The 19,978-nt window shown below is 39.6% G+C and overlaps 1 protein-coding gene across 2 annotated transcripts in view; it reads left to right on the top strand.

Annotated features, from left to right (window-relative positions):
• prex1 (phosphatidylinositol-3,4,5-trisphosphate-dependent Rac exchange factor 1) overlaps window positions 1-19,978 on the top strand; it is a 125,608-nt gene that overhangs the window by 70,268 nt on the left and 35,362 nt on the right. For both annotated transcript variants that reach the window (XM_077614431.1, XM_077614423.1), the window contains exons 11-19: window positions 4,830-4,930; window positions 6,124-6,227; window positions 6,439-6,488; window positions 7,426-7,501; window positions 9,558-9,630; window positions 13,591-13,736; window positions 14,594-14,686; window positions 19,311-19,459; window positions 19,522-19,607. In XM_077614431.1, the coding sequence (XP_077470557.1) occupies window positions 4,830-4,930; window positions 6,124-6,227; window positions 6,439-6,488; window positions 7,426-7,501; window positions 9,558-9,630; window positions 13,591-13,736; window positions 14,594-14,686; window positions 19,311-19,459; window positions 19,522-19,607 (878 nt within the window). The remainder of the gene's footprint in view (window positions 1-4,829; window positions 4,931-6,123; window positions 6,228-6,438; window positions 6,489-7,425; window positions 7,502-9,557; window positions 9,631-13,590; window positions 13,737-14,593; window positions 14,687-19,310; window positions 19,460-19,521; window positions 19,608-19,978) is intronic.

The raw sequence follows: 19,978 nt of genomic DNA, 5'->3' as shown, positions 1-19,978 counted from the left end.
TCTACCAAACGTCCGTTCTACCAAACGTCCGTTCTGCCAAACGTCCGTTCTACCAAACGTCCGTTCTACCAAACGTCCGGAGACCAAACGTCCAGGGACCAAACGTCTTTCGACGAAACGTCCGAGTGCCATTTTCTCGCATATACGCCTTATTTATCACTCAACAAAATGATGACTGAATCGAGGGTACGGCTTATATGCGCACAAATTAGACTTGACATGCACGAAACTGCAAGGTGACAAAGACGGAATGTCATAATCAAAGACAATGCGGTCAATAGGGTAAATTAGTTCAAAATAGAGAAAAGATAAACAGATAAAACGCTTAACAAAATTTATTTTGATGTCTATGAATGATATTCAAGAAAAAAATAATTCGTATCTTGCATAAAACGAGAAAAAACTCTCTTTTGCCTGCCATTGCTCGCTTAGGGCGGCGCCGTCTTACCTAGCGATGACAAACTACACTGCTATGGAGACACGCTTCCTGGTTGTACTGCTCACATGACTTACTTTTTCAATTCGTCCACGTGTAGGCAACACTTGTTCGTAATGTGCAATGCAGCAGACGATCCTTTCGATTCATACAGAATCTCAGAAATACCATGTGTGATTATTTTTCTTTCCCTTCAAAGTACAGTGGTACCTCGACCTACAATCAGCTCGTGGTACGACGAAAATTTCGATGGAATAATTCGCCCTAGATACGATCAAAATTTCGAGATGCGACCAAGCCAGGTGGCCATGACATGAGAGGCTGTTTATCATTGTAGCGCACTGTCGTTTTTTGCCACATCTCTTTCGTGTATAACTACTATATCTACGAGCACTGAACGATTTATTCAGACGAGTTTCAACCAGGAAACGCACAACGCGCATGTGCGGGCAAAAAGAGGGCTTTCTGGGTAATGAAGTACACTCGTGCACACAACACCGCCCAATTTTAGTTGTATTAAACACATTTTATTACTATTAAACCACTAGTTATGTGTTACTTTTTTAATAGATGGTGAATTAGAAGAAATAAAACATTTTTTTCAATCCAATATCCTGTTTTTGATGTTTTTTCAGAGGGTTGGAACGAATTAATTGTTTTTTAGTTCATTTCAATGGGAAACGTCCGCTCGAGTTACGAAAATCTCGACATACGATCTCAGTCCCGGAACAGATTAAGATTGTATGTCGAGGTACCACTGTAAAACATTTGTCCTCGCTATTAAAACCATGAGTATGGAAGTGAAAATAATGAATCGGGTGGCGTCTTATTCGAGAGAAATTGTCAAATTCAACGATTTTAAGGCAATTTTAAGGGTGCGGCTTATACGCAGAGGCGGCTTATATGCGAGAAAATACGGTACTAATGAGAAGGAAATGTGACTTTTGTGCTGCAGGCTTTTGACAAAGGTTGCTATGGCAGATGGTTGAAGGTGTCCGCTGTATTCTGTTGAATCCTCAACGTGCATGCACACATTTTATACCAAACACACAGGTGTCCGTGCGTGTGTGGGTGTGCACACTTGTGTTTGGTTGTGTGTCGAGAGGAAGAGGGTCAACCACATACATAATAAATTAATTAGACAGATGTCTGAAAAGACTATTCATTTTTTTCCATTCATTTTCTGAATCGCTTATCCTTACAAGGGTCGCATAGGGTGCTGGAGCCTATCCATGCTAACTACAGAAACCCTAAATTGGTGGCCAGCCAATCAAAGAGCACAAGGAGACAAAGGACAACCAATCATAGCTAGGGTTAGGCAATTTAAAATGTTCAACCAACTAGCCTAGCATCCATGACTTGGGGATGTGGGAGGAAACCGGAGTACCCAAAGAAAACCCACGCAAACCCCACACTGAGGACCCACCTAGGATCGAACCCTCGACCCTAGAAATGTGAGGCCAATGTGCTAACCACTTGGGTGATACATTCAAGTACACGCTAAAAAACGGGCACACGGTGTTGGTATTTTCCAAAATAACGTTACCGTGGGAAGTTAATGGGTCAATAAACATGTGGAGGGAACTGAGTTGACCAAATCCGGAGCTATAAAGCGGAACTATTGAAAAACATAACTATAATCATCTGCCATAAGATATTATCTATCTTTTTTTTTTTTTTGCTTTTGCAACTTTGCCAAAATCAAGTTCCCATTTGATGCTGATGACTGTGTTGCTTTTACTTTACACTTTTTGACAATGACATTTCTGGTAAGGATGAATTGTAACATATATTACATTATGCAGTAGTGTTAGTAGTACACACGATATATTATTTAGATGGCTATTTTCCACAAGTGATTGAGTCTATCCCTCGTGGATTTGGCCTTGGGTCGCTAATCACTGAGCACATATTGTTTAACTAAGCACCAATTCACATCTGTGGGAGATTAAATTGAACATAACTTGCATGTTTCTTGATCCCATTGCTTCTTATGTGGGATTTCAGGCATTTTTCTCATAGTTTGAAAGACTAAACATTGACGGGCTTTGGAATGTGCTCATATTTACCTCCTTTCATCTATTAAAATTCAAGAGTTACCATATTTTCTCACATTTACACCATATTTGTCGCAAAAAAAATTGATGACTGAATCGAGGGTACGGCTTATATGCGCACAAGTTAAACTAAACAGGTTAATTCCAGCTTCTGTCTGACATTCACATTTCATGTTCGAGTCTGTTTGGTTCGTGGGCCTCATTAATGCCACCTACCGTATTTTCTCGCATATAAGCCGGATTTCTAACAAAAAAAAAGATGACTGAATCAAGGGTACGGCTTATATGTGTACAAATTGGGCTTGACATGCACGAAACTGCAAGGTGCCATGACGCCATGACGCCATAACGCAAGAAAATCCGGCCGATACGGTCATTTATTTCAAAATAGAGAAAAGATAAACAGATAAAACGCTAAACAAAATAAATTTTGACGGCTGGGATTGAAAGTCAAGGAAAAAATAAACAGTATCTGGCATAAAACGTGAAAAAACTCACTTGTGCCTACCATTGCTCGCTCAGGGCGCCACCATCTTACCTAGGGTTGACGAACTAGACCGCTGCGGACTCACTTCCTGCTTGTACTGCTCACATGACTTCCTTTTTGATTTATTGACGTGCAGGCAACACCCTTTCAGAATGTGCAATCCAGCAAACGATCCTTTGGATTCATAGTCTATCTCAGAAATACTACGTGCGATGATTTTTCTTAAGATTTTCCCTTCAAAGTAACACATTTTTACTCCCTATCAAAACCATGACTATGGAGGTGAAAATTGTGAATCAGTGGGTGGCTTATATGCGAGAAATTGTAAAATTCAACAATTTGAAGGCCATTTTAAGGTTGCGGCTTATATGCGAGAAATTGTAAAATTCAACCATTTTAAGGCAGTTTTAAGAGTGCGGTTTATATGCAAGAAATTGTAAAATTCAACAATTTGAAGGCCATTTTAAGGGTGCGGCTTATACGCGAGAAGTTGTAACATTCAACCATTTTAAGGCAGTTTTAAGAGTGCGGCTTATATGCGAGAAATTGTAAAGTTCAATCATTTAAGACAGTTTTAAGAGTGCAGCTTATATGCGAGAAATTGTAAAATTCAACAATTTGAAGGCCATTTTAAGGTTGCGGCTTATATGCGAGAAATTGTAAAATTCAACCATTTTAAGGCAGTTTTAAGAGTGCGGTTTATATGCAAGAAATTGTAAAATTCAACAATTTGAAGGCCATTTTAAGGGTGCGGCTTATATGCGAGAAATTGTAAAATTCAACCATTTTAAGGCAGTTTTAAGAGTGCAGCTTATATGCGAGAAATTGTAAAATTTGATAATTTTAAGGCAGTTTTAAGGTTGCGGCTTATATGCGGACTTACCTTAAATGTGAGAAATTCCTTTTTGAATTTGTTTACGTGCAGGCAACACAATTTCGGAATTTGCAATCCAGCAGACGATCCTTTTGATTCATAAAATATCTCCGAAATACCACGTGCTGTGATTTTTTCTTAATATTTTCCCTTCAAAGTAACATATTTGTACTCCCTATTAAAACCATGAATATGGAGGGGAAAATTGTGAATCAGGGGGTGTCTTATTCCAGATAAATTGTTAAATTCAATGATTTTAAGGCTATTTTAAGGGTATGGCTTAAACGCGGAGGCGACTGATATGCTAGAAAATACGGTATTTGGCGATTCTTTTATAGCCGTGTCAATTGGTAGATACGTGCTCTGAATGCTCTTCTATTTTTCCTATGTTTGTTTGGCATTTTCTCAATTGCTAGATACAACAGAGGAAAAAATGGCTCTCTCAAATGGAGTGCCTTCCCATTTAGATCCATTTAGCAATCAATAACACGGTCAATAATGCATAGCATAAAGCTTTAGCTCCAAAGATGCTTACTGCTCAAAACACCTTAGCCTGCTTCTCCTGAGTGGGTTTTTTTTCTTTCCACAATAAAAGCCCGAAGAACTTTTGAAGCCACTCCACCACCCAGAATCCAAAAGAAATAATCTGACACCACAAATATTATTGAGTCTTTACCACCCAAGATGTTCATTTCTTTCTAATATTAGCGCTCACTTGGTAAAAAAAAAAAAGTCAAACCACCTCCAGCTGTGTTCGACCATCTCGGGAGATCCGAAAAATTCAGTTTGATGTCTTGACAGCGTTTGTGTTATTACAATTCAGACGGCAATATTGACCTGACATGACGTGAATTGGTGGAAGAACCAGAATCGAAAGTTGATGACATGCTTCTTTCTTAATAATTCTTAATGTACCCATGAATGCATTAGTTTAATCGGCCCTCGTTGACTCGTTTCTCTTTTGTTTTTTCGCAGTGAATTTGTTTCCTGGCTGATCGAAAACGCCGAGATCAGCAAACCCGACGAAGGGGTCAATTTAGGACAAGCCTTGTTGGAGAACGGCATTATTCACCACGGTGAGACTTGATTGGGTATTCTTTGCCTGGTGCGGCTTATACTCAGGTGCGACTTATAGTCTGAAAAATACGATCATTTGTTCCAAGATTTTTCCTCCAAATAATTTCAACATGGGGGATGAGTGGTTAGCGTGTCGGCCTCACAGTTCTTGGGTCCTGGGTTCAAATCTAGGTTACTCCATCTGTGTGGAGTTTGCATGTTCTGCGTGGGTTTTCTTCGGGTACTCCGGTTTCCTCCCACATTCCGAAACCATGGATATTTGGCTAGCTGTTTGAACAAAAAAATTACCCTTAGCTATGAGTGATTGGTTAACCGTCCCCTTTGTGCCCTGCGATTGGCTGGTCACCAATTTAGACTACTTGTTATTAATTTTATATTTATTTATCATTGTTTATTGATCATTTATCTGGGCCTGGCGGGTGTGTAGTCAGCACGTCAGCCTCACAGTTCTGGGGCGCCGGGTTCGAATCCAGGTCGGTCCACCTGTGTGGATTTTGCATGTTCTCCTTGGGCCTGCGTGGGTTTTCTCTGGGTACTCCGGTTTCCTTCCACATTCCAAGAAACATGCATGCTAGGATAATTGCAGGCTAAATTGCCCCTTTGTATGAGTATGAGTGTGAATGGTTGTCCGTCTCCTCGTGCCCTGCGATTGGTTGGCCAGCTGGGATAGGCTCCAGCACCCCCGGCGACCCTAATGAGGAAAAAGCGGTTCCGAAAATGAATTGATTATTGATCTGTGTTGACTAATTTATTTATTTTTTCTCATCTTATCTCATTTTCTGAACCACTTCATCCTCACTAGGGTTGTGGGGGGTGCTGGAGCCTATCCCAGCTGACTGACAGGGCAGAGATGGGGGGGAAACTCTGAATCGGTGATCAGCCAATCACAGGGCACATGGAGACGGACAACCATGAACACTCGCACTCATACCAAGGGGCAATTTAGAGCGCTAAATTAGCCTAGCATCCATGTTTTTGGAATGAGGGAGAAAACCGGAGTACCTGGAGAAAACCCACACAGGCCCGGGGAGATCATGCAAACTCCACACAGGCAGACCGGCCTGGATTCGAACCCAGGTCCCCAGAGCCGTGAGGCTGAGGCGCTAACCACTCAACCACCAGACCGGCCCAATTCAATTCAATGTATTTCTCTTTAATATTACCATTTTTTCACCCTGTGTCTCCATTTCAGTGTCAGACAAGCACCAGTTCAAAAACGAGCAAGTGTTGTACCGTTTCCGCTACGACGACGGCACCTACAAGGCCCGCAGCGAGATGGAGGATATCATGTCCAAGGTATCTTGTCTTACATGTCATTTTCGTCATCATCCTAAATAAAATAAAGCCTAATCAGGTCATCGCCTTTTGTCCGACGGTGTAATCCGTTTTAGCAACATTAGGTTTGCTATGTGCGCTCTTAAAAAAGGGCCTCCAGGACATGAGGCCTCCAAATTTGCAATCTTTAAGCCATTTATGCTCTTGCGTATGCCGGTTCTTCTCTTTTTAGGGCGTCCGGTTGTACTGCCGCCTCCACAGCCTTCACACGCCCGTCATCAAGTAAGCACCTGCCCTTCACATTCACATTTTTTTGTTTTGTTTATTTTCACGGATCTTATCTCACTTTAGAGGAATGAAGTCGCAAAAGAAAAGAATGGAAAATTTAAATCACACCATCCCTTTAAGCCAAGAGTGTCAAATTCGGTTTTTTTTTAATCAGAACTGGATCAAAATCCCTAAATATTCTGTTTTTTATCGATCTGAATCAATGTTTATTTGAGTTTTTTTTCGTAAGGGAAAATGTCTTTTAATCTTTTGTTTTTGATTTCAAAAGCAAACCAAATAAATATTTGTAATTATTTTCAATATTAAAGTGGAAATCGGGATTTTTTTTAATTTTTTTATTTTTAGATTTTACAAAATGCTTTTTGAACTAAACACACAAAATGAAAAAAAATGGATTAAAAAATGGCAATTATTGATTTAAAAAGGGGGAAATCAGGAAATATAATATACAGCTACAATTTTCAATTGAATTTTTACAAAACGTTTTATTTTAAGACATTAATAAATCATTTCCTTATCATTTTCTCTCATTTTTATGTTTCCTCACATCTTTCATACAAAATCGGGACACTTTTACCAATTTTAAAGGGTTTCGTTGGTAGTTTGACATTTACATATAAAGTACACCTCTACTTACAAATTTTTCAAGTTACGAAGAAAGTTCTGGAACCAATGAATTTCCTAAGTGGAGCTACGACTGTATTGTGTAGTTTAAGCACTTAAGGGTACCTTTTAGAAATCTTTAAAAAGTTACAAAAATATTTTTGAAAGCTGTCAAATTGTAGATTAGAATTTTTTTACAAATCCAAATGACAGCCAACATAAGCAATGTAATTCATTTTACACACTTTTTTTTTAACCTTTTTAATCTTTAGTGTGTGTGTGTTTGTGTACAATGAAATAATTGCTGTTCTATGTTTTGTCGTTTTAGGGACAGAGACCATCATTTGAAAACATTTAAATCTGTGGTGCCTGCTTGTAAACTTGTGGATTGGCTCCTCTCACAGGTACTTTTATTAACACTTTCTATTTCAAACTACAGTCCAGAAATACGGATTGTTTTCCTCCAAGCTTCTCCTGATGTTTTTTTAAACATACTACTACAGTAATACCTTGACATACGAGTGCCCCGACATACGAGCAATTTGAGATACGAGTAAAATTTCGAGCAAATGTTTACCTTGAGATACGAGACAAATTTTGATATACAAGCATACAGCTGTTTAAAACATACTACTACAGTAATACCTTGACATACGAGTGCCCCGACATACGAGCAATTTGAGATACGAGTAAAATTTCGAGCAAATGTTTACCTTGAGATACGAGACAAATTTTGATATACGAGCATACAGCTGTTTAAAACATACTACTACAGTAATACCTTGACATACGAGTGCCCCGACATACGAGCAATTTGAGATACGAGTAAAATTTCGAGAAAATTTTTACCTTGAGATACGAGACAAATTTTGATATACGAGCATACAGCTGTTTAAAACATACTACTACAGTAATACCTTGACATATGAGTGCCCCGACATACGAGCGATTTCAGATACAGGTAAAATTTCGAGCAAATATTTACCTTGAGATACGAGACAAATTTTGTTATACGAGCATACAGCTGTTTAAAACATACTACTACAGTAATACCTTGACATACGAGTGCCCCGACATACGAGCAATTTGAGATACGGGTAAAATTTCGAGCAAATATTTATGTTGAGATACGAGACAAATTTTGATATACGAGCATACAGAGGTTTAAAACATACTACTACAGTAATACCTTGACATACGAGTGCCCCGACATACGAGCAATTTGAGATACGGGTAAAATTTCGAGCAAATATTTATCTTGAGATACGAGACAAATTTTGATATGCGAGCATACAGCGGTTTAAAACGTACTACTACAGTAATACCTTGACATATGAGTGCCCCGACATACGAGCAATTTGAGATACGGGTAAAATTTCGAGCAAATATTTACCTTGAAATACGAGACACATTTTGATATACGAGCATGCAGCTGTTTAAAACATACTACTACAGTAATACCTTGACATACGAGTGCCCCGACATACGAGCGATTTGAGATACAGGTAAAATTTCGAGCAAATATTTACCTTGAGATACGAGACAAATTTTGATATACGAGCATACAGCTGCTGCTTATGAGAATATCATCTTGCCGCAACTCTCTCGTGTAAATGTCTGTACGAGTACTGGGCGGAGCTTTGCATTTTTTTTTCCAGTGTTTTTTTTTCCCTTTAGTCAGTGCGAATGGAGGAGCAATCGCTAATACATGAGGAGTATATACTACTTCTCATTGGCAAGTGGTGGTGTGTTATCCTATTGTGAGGACATTTGTGTGCATCATTTTGGGAATATTTTGAAGGCAATACAAAAGCAAACCCTCGATAGGTTGCATCTGAAAATCAGGGTGGAGGCGGGGCCAATAGAGCCAACCCGGGAGAAGAAAGGTATCAAATTTTAAAACAAAATTACAATTAAGTTTAGTGTAAGGTTAGATTAAACATATTTTTGAGTGTGTCTGCATCGTAATCCAAGTTTATTTTAATCTGTTTGTTTCGTTACGAGGGTGTTGCCGTGCAAAAAAGTCCCCCTCCCCAATTTTTCTCCCCTCCACGAAATCCGTCTAATTTTAATAATATTAAACACATTTTAGTAGTATTAAACCACTAGTTATTTGTTACTTTGTTAATAGATGGCAAATTAGAACAAATTAAAATGTTTTTCCAATCCACTATCCTGTTTTTGGTGTTTTTTCAGAGGGTTGGATTGAATTAATTCGTTTTTAGTTCATTTCTATGGGAAACGTTGATTTGATATCCGAGTAAATCGACATACAAGCTCAGTCCCGGAACGCATTAAGCTCGTATCTCAAGGTACCACTGTACATGGAATCGCCCAATCATATTGAGTGCAACTACCACTTGAGGCAACTGATGTGTCAAGCACTGCATGTCAACGTGTGTGAAGGATGTTAACAAACAGATGGAGTTAATGACTACAGTGTGCATCATGGTCCCGCAGGGCGACTGCTCAACACGAGAGGACGCCGTGACTCTCGGCGTGGGTCTCTGCAACAACGGCTTTTTGCATCACGGTCAGTTTTACCCCTCTTCGCACATTTAAGTCCCTTTTACACCCGAAAAAGACGGTATTTCCGGGATTACAGTGGACCGCCGCGTTCGCGCTAATTTTTGATATACCGTACTTTCTCAGCGTTATTCAGGTTATTAATTTCGCTGTCATTTTGTGTGTGTTTTTTTTCATTTGTTTTCATGAATAAGCACGCGTGCCTACGGTTAAGTAGGTAGATGATTGCAACATTTTTTTTCAATTTCACATCTATTTTTTAATCATTAGATCTATTACACTTGCACAATACTTTACGGATGCCATTCACTTTTACAGTAATTTGCTCGGCACAAGCACAAGCATAGGCAGATCTCCTGGCAATCGTACAGCGATTTCCAAAATACAGGACTCCAAAATTGTCAAAAAGACATTCCGCCAAAAACATTTGAAATAACTTGAATTTAGACTCGGGTCAGACTCGGGTTGGTTCGCGGGCCGCTTTAACGTTAACTTGATTTCACGTGGGCCGGACCATTTTAGATATAATATTTAGATATTTTTTTTTATAAATGGATTAAAAGAACTGGATGAAAAGCCCTGAATATTCAGTTTGTTATAGATCTAAAACAATGTTTATTTTAGCTTTTTTTATATATATTTTTTTAGATTTTACAAAATGATTTTTGAACTAAAAACACAGAAAAAAATTATTTAAAATATTACAATTATTGATTTAAAAGGGGGAAAGTAAATTATGAGTGCCGACTTTCTGTTTTAGGATCAAATTAAAATGGAGTATAGATTTATATTAAATTTCCTGATTTTCCCCCCTTTTAAACCAATAATTGTCATTTTTTAATCAATTTTTTTCTGTGTTTTTAGTTCAAAAATCATTTTGTAAAATTTAAAAATATATATAAAAAAGCTAAAATAAACATTGTTTTGGATCTATAAAAAACTGAATATTCCGAGTCTCGGGTTGGTTCGCGGGCCGCTTTAACGTCAACTTGATTACATGTGGGCCCATTTTAGATATAATATTTAGATTGTTTTTACAAATGGATTAAAAGAACTGGATTAAAAACCCTGAATATTCAGTTTTTTTTCATAGATCTAAAACAATCAATGGTTTTTTCTAAGTAAGGAAAAAACTATTTTAATCATTGTGCCATTATTTAAGTGGAAAACAGAAAATATTTGTATATATTTTTAGATTTTACAAAATGATTTTTGAACTAAAAACACAGAAAAAATGATTAAAAAATGACAATTATTGATTTAAAAGGGGGGAAATCAGGAAATGTAATATACATCTATAATCTATTCATTTTTATTTGATCCTAAAACAGAAAGTTGGCACCCATGATTTACTTTCCCGGGCCACACAAAATGATGCGGCGGGCCAGATTTGGCCCCCGGGCCGCTACTTTGACACATGTGATTTAGAGCATAAACTCCGACATAAATGGCAAATTTTGATCCTCTTCTCAAGTACAACAGGACGAAACACACAATAAAATTGATGAGGTTGTCAAATTAATCTGTGGGCAATTGGTGAAATAATGGATTACCAAATCAAATTAATCAAATAAAAAGCCCTTATTGTCATGACACAACAGCTGCGTATCACGAAATGAGTGGTGCTACTCCACAAAGTGCGTGTTTCCCAGTCAAAACATAAATAAGTCATAAATAAATAAATAACATAATACACCCAGCTGTTTAGAAGTTTGAAAAGCACCTGGCGCTATGAAACTCCACACACTGATTACACACGTGCTAACGTTGCGCCACCTCATGCCAACGTGAATTCCTTCCTCTGAGTCATCGGGGCTGGGGCACATGCGGCTCAAGAGCCGCATGCAGCTCGAGAGCCAAAATGAATGAGGCTCTTTTCTTCTTATCACATTTTGTTTAAACTCTTTGCCTGGTTTCATGTTTCTCTTGTTTTTAGTGTCTCTTAAAACACTCCAATTCATCAGGGCTCGTTAAAAACATGATATATTTCAAAAATAATTTGGCCGTATGTATTTTATATGCTTCTTCTGATTCTGGTGTGGCTCTCTGACTCTTACAGTTTCAAATTTTGACTCTTTGCATCTAATTTGTTTGCATAGCGATGCTCAACTGCAATTTTATAAGCCCACCCTCGACAAACATCAATGATTAACTTATCATCTCATTTTCTGAACCGCTTTATCCTCACAAGGTTCACGGGGGTGCTGGAGCCTATCCCAGCTGACTTCGGGCCAGATGCTGGGGGGCACCCCGAATTGGTGGCCAGCCAATCACAGGGCACAACGAGACAAACAACCATTCACACTCGCACTCATAGCTAGGGGCAATTTAGAGTGCTAAACTAGCCTAGCATGCATGTCTTTGGAATGTGGGAGGAAACCGGAGTACCCGGAGAAAACCCACACAGGCCCGGGGAGAACATGCAAACTCCACACAAATGGACCGACCTGGATTTGAACCCAGATCCCCCACCGTGAGGCCGATGCGCTAACCACGGAACCGCCGGGCCGCCCTAAGGAATAATCAATGTGCTAAAATCTCAAAGTGGATGTTTGTATTAAAGCAAAACAAGAATTTAAAGCTTAGACTGAAAAAAATCGTTTTCGGTCATGGTTCACACAGATTCGCCTGAGTGTTCTGCTTTTAAGTATAATCACGTTGCCCAGTGGGAAACTCTGCAAATCAAGGACAAGCAAAGACTAAGAGGAATAAAGAAGTCGGTGAAGGGCAACACATGTGCTGACCAAGGTGAAATCAGCTGAAAACAGAAAGGTTGTGACCCTAAAGAGAGAAAAAAAATGAACACAGCAGAACAGGTGACTCTTCAAAAGAGGAAAACGTCAAAGACGGTGCGACAGTGGAAATGAAACGCAGTCGGACTCTTTGTTTTACGAGTCCGAGTTTATGAACAGCATAATATCAATAGCTTTTTACACTAGTGGTCAAGGGAAATAATTTTAATACTGGCTTTTTCAATAGTCTCATCTCATCTCATTTTCTGAACCGTATTAGGGTCGCAAGGGGTGCTGGAGCCTATCCCAGCTGACTCCGGGCCAGAGGCGGGGGACACCCTGAACTGGTGGCCAGCCAATCGCAGGGCACAATGAGACAAACAACCAATCACTCGTAGCTAGGGGCAATTTGGAGTGTCCAATCAGCCTACTATGCATGTTTTGGGAATGTGGGAGGAAACCGGAGTACCCGCAGGAAACCCACGCAGGCCCGGGGGAAAACATGCAAACTCCACACAGATGGACATGACCTGGATTTGAACCGTGTGCGGTCGATTGGTCACCGGTCTTTTGGTCGCCCGACCGCGACAACGGGCGACCAAAAGACCGGCGACAAAACAAGGTAAAACAACACGGTCTACGCATCAATAAAAGCCAACAATGGCCATGAGCAGTTTCACTGAGCCGACGTGTGAGTGTAGAAGAGTTTGTATATACATGCGTTGTCCCTTTAAGAAGCTACGTCAGTCAGGGTCTTAACAAGTTCTCCAACAAAAAACAATAAAAGTCCGGGAAATTTGGAGCTTTTCTTTAGCCTAATAATTACTAGAACATTAAGTATGACTAAATAGTAATTTGCAGTTTGTATTTAGGGAATTTGAGCAACGATTTAAATGGTAATTATCAATAACCTTCCGTGCGACCAAAAGACCGGCGACCAAACGACCGTGTACCGATTTGAACCCAGGACCAGAGAGCTGTGAGGCCGACGCGCTAATCACTCGCTCCACCGGGCCGCTTTTTAAATAGTATTTCCCTTCAATATATTATTTCCCTTCGATGGTTAGATGTGTCTTTTAAATACATAATGAATGACAGTCCTCAAACTTCAATGGAATTGGAGTGAGCATTACATAATATGGAGCCCCTGTTTTATGGTAAAATTGGCATTTTCAATATTTAAACCGAATCCTTAGGTTATCCCACCTCATTCCATTTTGTGCTTCTCATCTCAGTTTTGGAGAAGAGCGAGTTCAAAGACGAGTCTCAGTTCTTCCGCTTTTATGCCGACGAGGAGACGGAAGGAACGAGCTCAAAGAGTAAGCAGCTTCAGCGGAATGACTTCAAGCTCATCGAGAACATCTTGGTCAAATCCCTGGTGGTGAGTTTCTAAATATCTTCAGAGTACAATCATTTATTTATTTGACATCATTCTTTTACACTTTTATAGCAAGTGAATATCTGCTACAAATATTGTACCGTATTTTCTCGCATATAAGCCGTATTTTTAACCCAAAAAAATGACTGAATCAAGGTTATGGCTGTATGCATAAATTAGACTGCACGAAACTGCAAGATGACAAAGACAAAACGCCATAACGCAGGACAATGTGGTAATTTATTTCAAAATAGAGAAAAAATAAGCAGACAAAAAGCTAAACAAAATTTATGTTGATGTCTATGAATGCAATTCTAGAAAAAAATAAACCGTATCTTGCATAAAACGTGAAAAAACTCACTTACTTCTGCCTGCCATTGCTCGCTCAGGTCGCTGCCATCTTACCGTAGTGAAACGTGCTGTGATTGGACAGATGCGAGTAGCCTTGATACATGTGTTGATAGTGTTTAACATGTCAGCACATCCCAATAAATGTTAAAGTTAAGCTAAGGTCTTGCAGTCGATCATTAGAATATCAGCCTTGATACCTGCGTAATGTGTATCTCATGCTATTATTGCACCCAGAGACTTGGTGAATCTTTTCGAAGTATCTCAGAAATACCACGTGCGATGATTTTTCTCAAGATTTTCCCTTCAAAGTAACACATTTGTACTCCCTACTAAAACCATGAATATGGAGGTGGAAATTGTGAATAAAGGGGCGGCTTATATGATAGAAATGGTAAATTTCAATGATTTTAAGGCAATTTTAAGGGTCCGGCTTATACGTGGAGGCGGCTAATGTGCGATAAAATACGGTAATACAGGTTAAATTGAGTAATTCAATATTTGTGTGCTAGATTCATCCCGAGGAAGAGGATTACGGCTTCGAGATCGAGGAGAAAAACAAGGCCATTGTGGTGAAATCTGTCAACAGAGGCTCACACGCTGAGGTACGCACACACTTGCACACACTTGCACACCACGTTCACCCAGCTGCCCCATAGCATTAGTTCCTTTAGCTAATGGCTGTCTCATGTTTAGACGGCTGCTGTCGCTCTCCCTCCATTTCCTTGGAGGAGCTTTGTTGTGATTGGATGTCAAGCGCCCAGACCGGCTCGCTCGCGCCCCCAAAATAAAAATAGACACAACAAGTAAAGTACCATTTGACACGTTAGCGGTTGGGGGACAAAATGGACTGTGAAATTTCTTTGGACAAGCAGATAATCCATCTGGATAAACGGTACACCAGCGTGGACAAAGTAGTCAACATACATAAGTGGTCAACATAGATATTCAGTCTACATAGATAAGCAGTCAGCATAAATAAGTAGTCAACATAGAAAAGTAGTAAACATACTTAAGTACTCAACTTAGATAATTAGTCAACATAGATAATTAGTCAACATAGATAAGTAGTCAACATAGATAAGTAGTCAACATAGATAATTAATCAACATAGATAAGTAGTCAACATAGATAAGTAGTTAACATAGATAATTAGTCAACATATATAAGTAGTCAACATAGATAAGCAGTCAACATAGATAAGTAGTCAAGATGGATAAGTAGTCAAGATGGATAAGGAGTCAACATGGATAAGTAGTCAACATAGATAAGTAGTCAACATAGATATGGAGTCAACGTAGATAAGGAGTCAACGTAGATAAGTAGTCAACGTAGATAAGTAGTCAACGTAGATAAGTAGTCAACGTAGATGAGTAGTCAACGTAGATGAGTAGTCAACGTAGATGAGTAGTCAACGTAGATGAGTAGTCAACGTAGATGAGTAGTCAACGTAGATGAGTAGTCAACGTAGATGAGTAGTCAACGTAGATGAGTAGTCAACGTAGATGAGTAGTCAACGTAGATGAGTAGTCAACGTAGATGAGTAGTCAACAGAGAAAAGTAGTCAACAGAGATAAGTAGTCAACAGAGATCATTAGTCAACAGAGATCAGTAGTCAACAGAGATAAGTAGTCAACAGAGATAAGTAGTCAACAGAGATCAGTAGTCAACAGAGATCATTAGTCAACAGAGATCATTAGTCAACAGAGATCATTAGTCAACATAGATCATTAGTCAACATAGATCATTAGTCGACATAGATCATTAGTCGACATAGATAAGTAGTCAACAGACACAAGTAGTCGAAATAGACACAAGTTGTCAACATAGCTAAGTGATCAACATAGATAAGCAGGCAGGTGAAAAATGACTAAAGTGGTTATCAGCCTCTGGAATTTTAGTGCAAGTGCAAGATAAGAAATTATTCTTGATGAGGTCCTCTTAGGTGCAAAACGCCAGTTGAGTATGATGACGACTCTTGGTAGGAAACTGTCCTTGACTCTACAGTCTTTCTAACCGTTTGGTAAATGAAATGAAAGCACGCCAATATTTGTCAATTCAACAAACTCAGTGTTATTCCCATAAAGGTCTGGCGTTGTACACAATGAAGCTGTTTTATCCAAAATAATTTGTCTCAATATGTTTGCTGCCATCTTTCCCAGTTTCCCACATTGCCCTCTTTCTCGGTGCCTAGATGATCTTTCTCTCAGGCGGGTTTTTTTCCCAGAAAAAAAGCCTCACTCTCCGCTCTCTTTTCTCCACTGCGCTTTCCCTCTTGGTTTCTTATTCATCATCCTCAGCGTCCCCCGACCTCGCCACAATAACGCCATTGGTTGTTGCGACACAGCCAGTGTGCCAGCACATTGAATGCGGCTCAGCTGATTCCCATGGGGCTCTGAAAGGCTTTCTCACACACACACAATTACACACACAAACACACACACACACACAAGTAAGCACGGGCACGGACACGGCCTTTGACTATGATACTATTACATCAAGTCAGGAAAGCTCCTCCCCTGCCTTTCCCGCTTATTCATCCATCCCGGGCCGTTATCCAGAGTCGGGGCGCCAAAAGTCCCCCTCCGGATGTGTCTTCGGCACACTGGGCTCACACAAAACACACACTATTCACACAACGTGACTGCATTTGATGTCCTGGAACAGGTTAATTCCAGCTTCTGTCTGACATGCGCCTTTCATGTCTGGGCAGTGGTGGTGTTGGTCCGTTTGGTGCCAATGCCAAGTTCCGTATTTTCTCGCATATAAGCCGAATTTGTAACAATAAATAAGGTGACGGAATCAAGGGTACGGCTTATATGCGCACAAATTACCATATTTTCTCGCATATACGCCGAATTTGTAGCAAAAAATCAGATGTCGGAATCAAGGGTACGGCTTATATGCGCACAAATTACCATATTTTCTCGCATATAAGCCAAATTTGTAACAATAAATAAGGTGACGGAATCAAGGGTATGGCTATATGTGCACAAATTACCATATTTTCTCGCATATAAGCCGAATTTGTAACAAAAAATAAGGTGACGGAATCAAGGGTATGGCTTATATGCGCACAAATTACCATATTTTCTCGCCTATAAGCCGAATTTTTAACAATAAATAAGGTGACGGAATCAAGGGTACGGCTTATATGCGCACAAATTACCATATTTTCTCGCATATAAGCCGAATTTGTAACAAAAAATAAGTTGACGGAATAAAGGGTACGGCTTATATGCGCACAAATTACCATATTTTCTCGCATATAAGCCGAATTTGTAGCAAAAAATAAGATGACGGAATCAAGGGTACGGCTAAAAACATGAATATAGAGGAGAAAATTGTGAATCAGGGGATGTCTTATACGAGGGAAATCGTAAAGTTCAACCATTTTAAGGCACTTTTAAGGGTGCGGCTTATACGTGAGTGCGGTTAATATGCGAGAAAATTCAGTTGCTCTCGTGGGCCGGATCATTTTATTTTTGGCCCAAAAAGTTAACTTACTGGCCGCCAGTCACAGTGCAAGAAGTCCAATCCATCTTTTCGTTCATTTGGCCTTCCCAGTCAAATGGATTGGACATCTAGTGCGGTCAATGGCACTGAAAGAAGAACATCCACAGCCAGTTTAAGTGAATTCGACATCTATTTTTGTCAATAGCAGACAATGAGTTCATTTTGCGTCTCTAATTTTTTTCCACTTTCATTTTAAGATCACTTCCCATAAATTTAGGATTATTTCTTTTTTTATTTTGAGGGACTTTCCCGGATGCTTCTTGTTCGTTTGTCGCTTCCTGCTGACTTTTTTGGCATTTCCAGGTTACTTCTGGTTAGTTCAAGATTCCCTATGAACTCATTGGCTTCTACTGATGGCACCATTTTGACTGTAGGGGGTGAACGAACGAATGTGATTGCGGATAGGAAATTGAGCAAAGTGCAGTTGATCACACAACTCACAAACGTCTGGTTTTGCGGCGCCCTTGTCGAAAAAAACGAAAGCAACGAAAACCCACGTGCCAGATCGCACCCTCTAGCGCACGTGTCAAAGTAGCGGCCCGGGGGCCAAATCTGGCCCGCCGCGTCATTTTGTGCGACCCGAGAAAGTAAATCATGAGTGCCGACTTTCTGTGTTAGGATCAAATATCAAACACGACTATAAGGCACACTTAAAAGTCTTACATTTTCTCCAAAATAGACAGGGCACTTTATAATCCAGTGTGCTTTTTATATGGAAAAAAAAAAGTGTCATTCATTGAGGGTGCGCCTTTTAATGCAGTGCGCCTTATAGTCGTGAAAATACGGTATACATGTATATTATATTTCCTCATTTTCCCCTTTTTAAATCAATAATTGCAATTTTTTAATCCATTTTTCTTTTTTGTGTTTTTAGTTCAAAAATCATTTAGTAAAATTTAAAAATAAGTATATTTAAAAAATTCTGTTTTCCACTCTAATATTGAACATGTTCCCAAAAATATTTTGTTTCCTTATGAAATGAAAAACAAATTATTATAAGATATTTTCCCTCATGAAGAAAAAAAAAGCTCAAAAAAACATTTTTTAGATCTATAAAAAACTGAATATATAGGGATTTTGATGCAGTTTTTAAATCCAATTTACCGTATTTTCACGACTATACGGTGCATCGCATTTAAAAGCGCAGTGTCAGTAACGAGTGCCATTTCTGTATTTTACACACACAAAGGACACACCGTTTTTAAAGACGCAGCCAGGCATGGCAAAACATACACCAGCTTAAACATACAGACACACGCTAAAAACACGTTTTTAAAAAGGCAACGGAAGCAAAACTGAGTTTGGTTGTACTTCATTTAGCCATTTTACAATGTACTCACGTCATCATCACCCACAAGTCCATCAAAGTTCTCATTTTCTGTGTCCGGATTGAACAATTGTCCAAATGAGTCATCAAAAACGCTGAGTTTTATACGTTCGTCCAGGCGGCCACAATCCATTCGCAAATAGTAGCTAGCTAATAGCTAGCGTAACTTTTCCAACGCTGCTTTCCATGCTTCGTAAAGCTGTGTTGATTTCGATTTATACAGGCCACAATCCATTCGCAAATAGTATCTAGCTAGTAGTTAGCGTAACTCCCCTGTGTTCAAGTATTACATGGATGAAATGCAGTCTTCACTTAAGACTCTTACACTTGTTGGAATTGTGTGACCTTTTATTGAAAATGACACCTATATGGGTTTGTGTCTCCAGATGGCGGGTTTGCAGGTGGGCCGGAAGATCCACACCATCAACGAGGACCCGTTGTTTCTCCGGCCTTTCTCCGAGGTGGAAGCCCTGATCAACCAGGCCTTCTGCATACGACGCTCCCTGCGACTGCTCGTCGCCACCAAGGCCAAGGAGTCAGTAAATGCCCACCCAAACGGGAGGCACGCTGATCTAATGGTTGTTTTTCTTTTTCCAGGATTGTGAAGGTCCCCGACAACCCCGACAGCCTTTCCTTTCGATTGTGTGGTTCGGCGCCCCCTCACGTCCACGCTGTGAGGAGAGGTGAGTGACCTTTGATTGAAATGCACAATAATTGTAGTAAATGAATTGTACTGTGACGTGTAATGATTTTTCTTTTCATTTTCGCAATTCGTGTACTGTATTTGGATTTTATATGTTTGAATTATGATGGCAGCCCGGTGGGGAAGTGGTAGCCATGTCCGCCTCACAGTTCTGAGGTCGTGGGTTCGAACCCAAATCTGTCTCCAAAGAAGACGGGGTGCCCAATCAGTTAGCACTAAATTTAAGATTCTGTTGATGTCGCTGTATGATGCTGACAGTTTGACTGTCTGGGTACATTGCTTGCTGACGCGCTATATTTAAATAGTGAAAAGGTGCAAGTGAATTTAAGCAGTTGACGATGACGTTTTCGT

The sequence above is a fragment of the Stigmatopora argus genome, chromosome 1 (genome assembly GCF_051989625.1).
Source record: "Stigmatopora argus isolate UIUO_Sarg chromosome 1, RoL_Sarg_1.0, whole genome shotgun sequence".
Lineage (NCBI taxonomy): Eukaryota > Metazoa > Chordata > Actinopteri > Syngnathiformes > Syngnathidae > Stigmatopora > Stigmatopora argus.
This window is presented reverse-complemented; position numbering and strand designations above follow the sequence as displayed.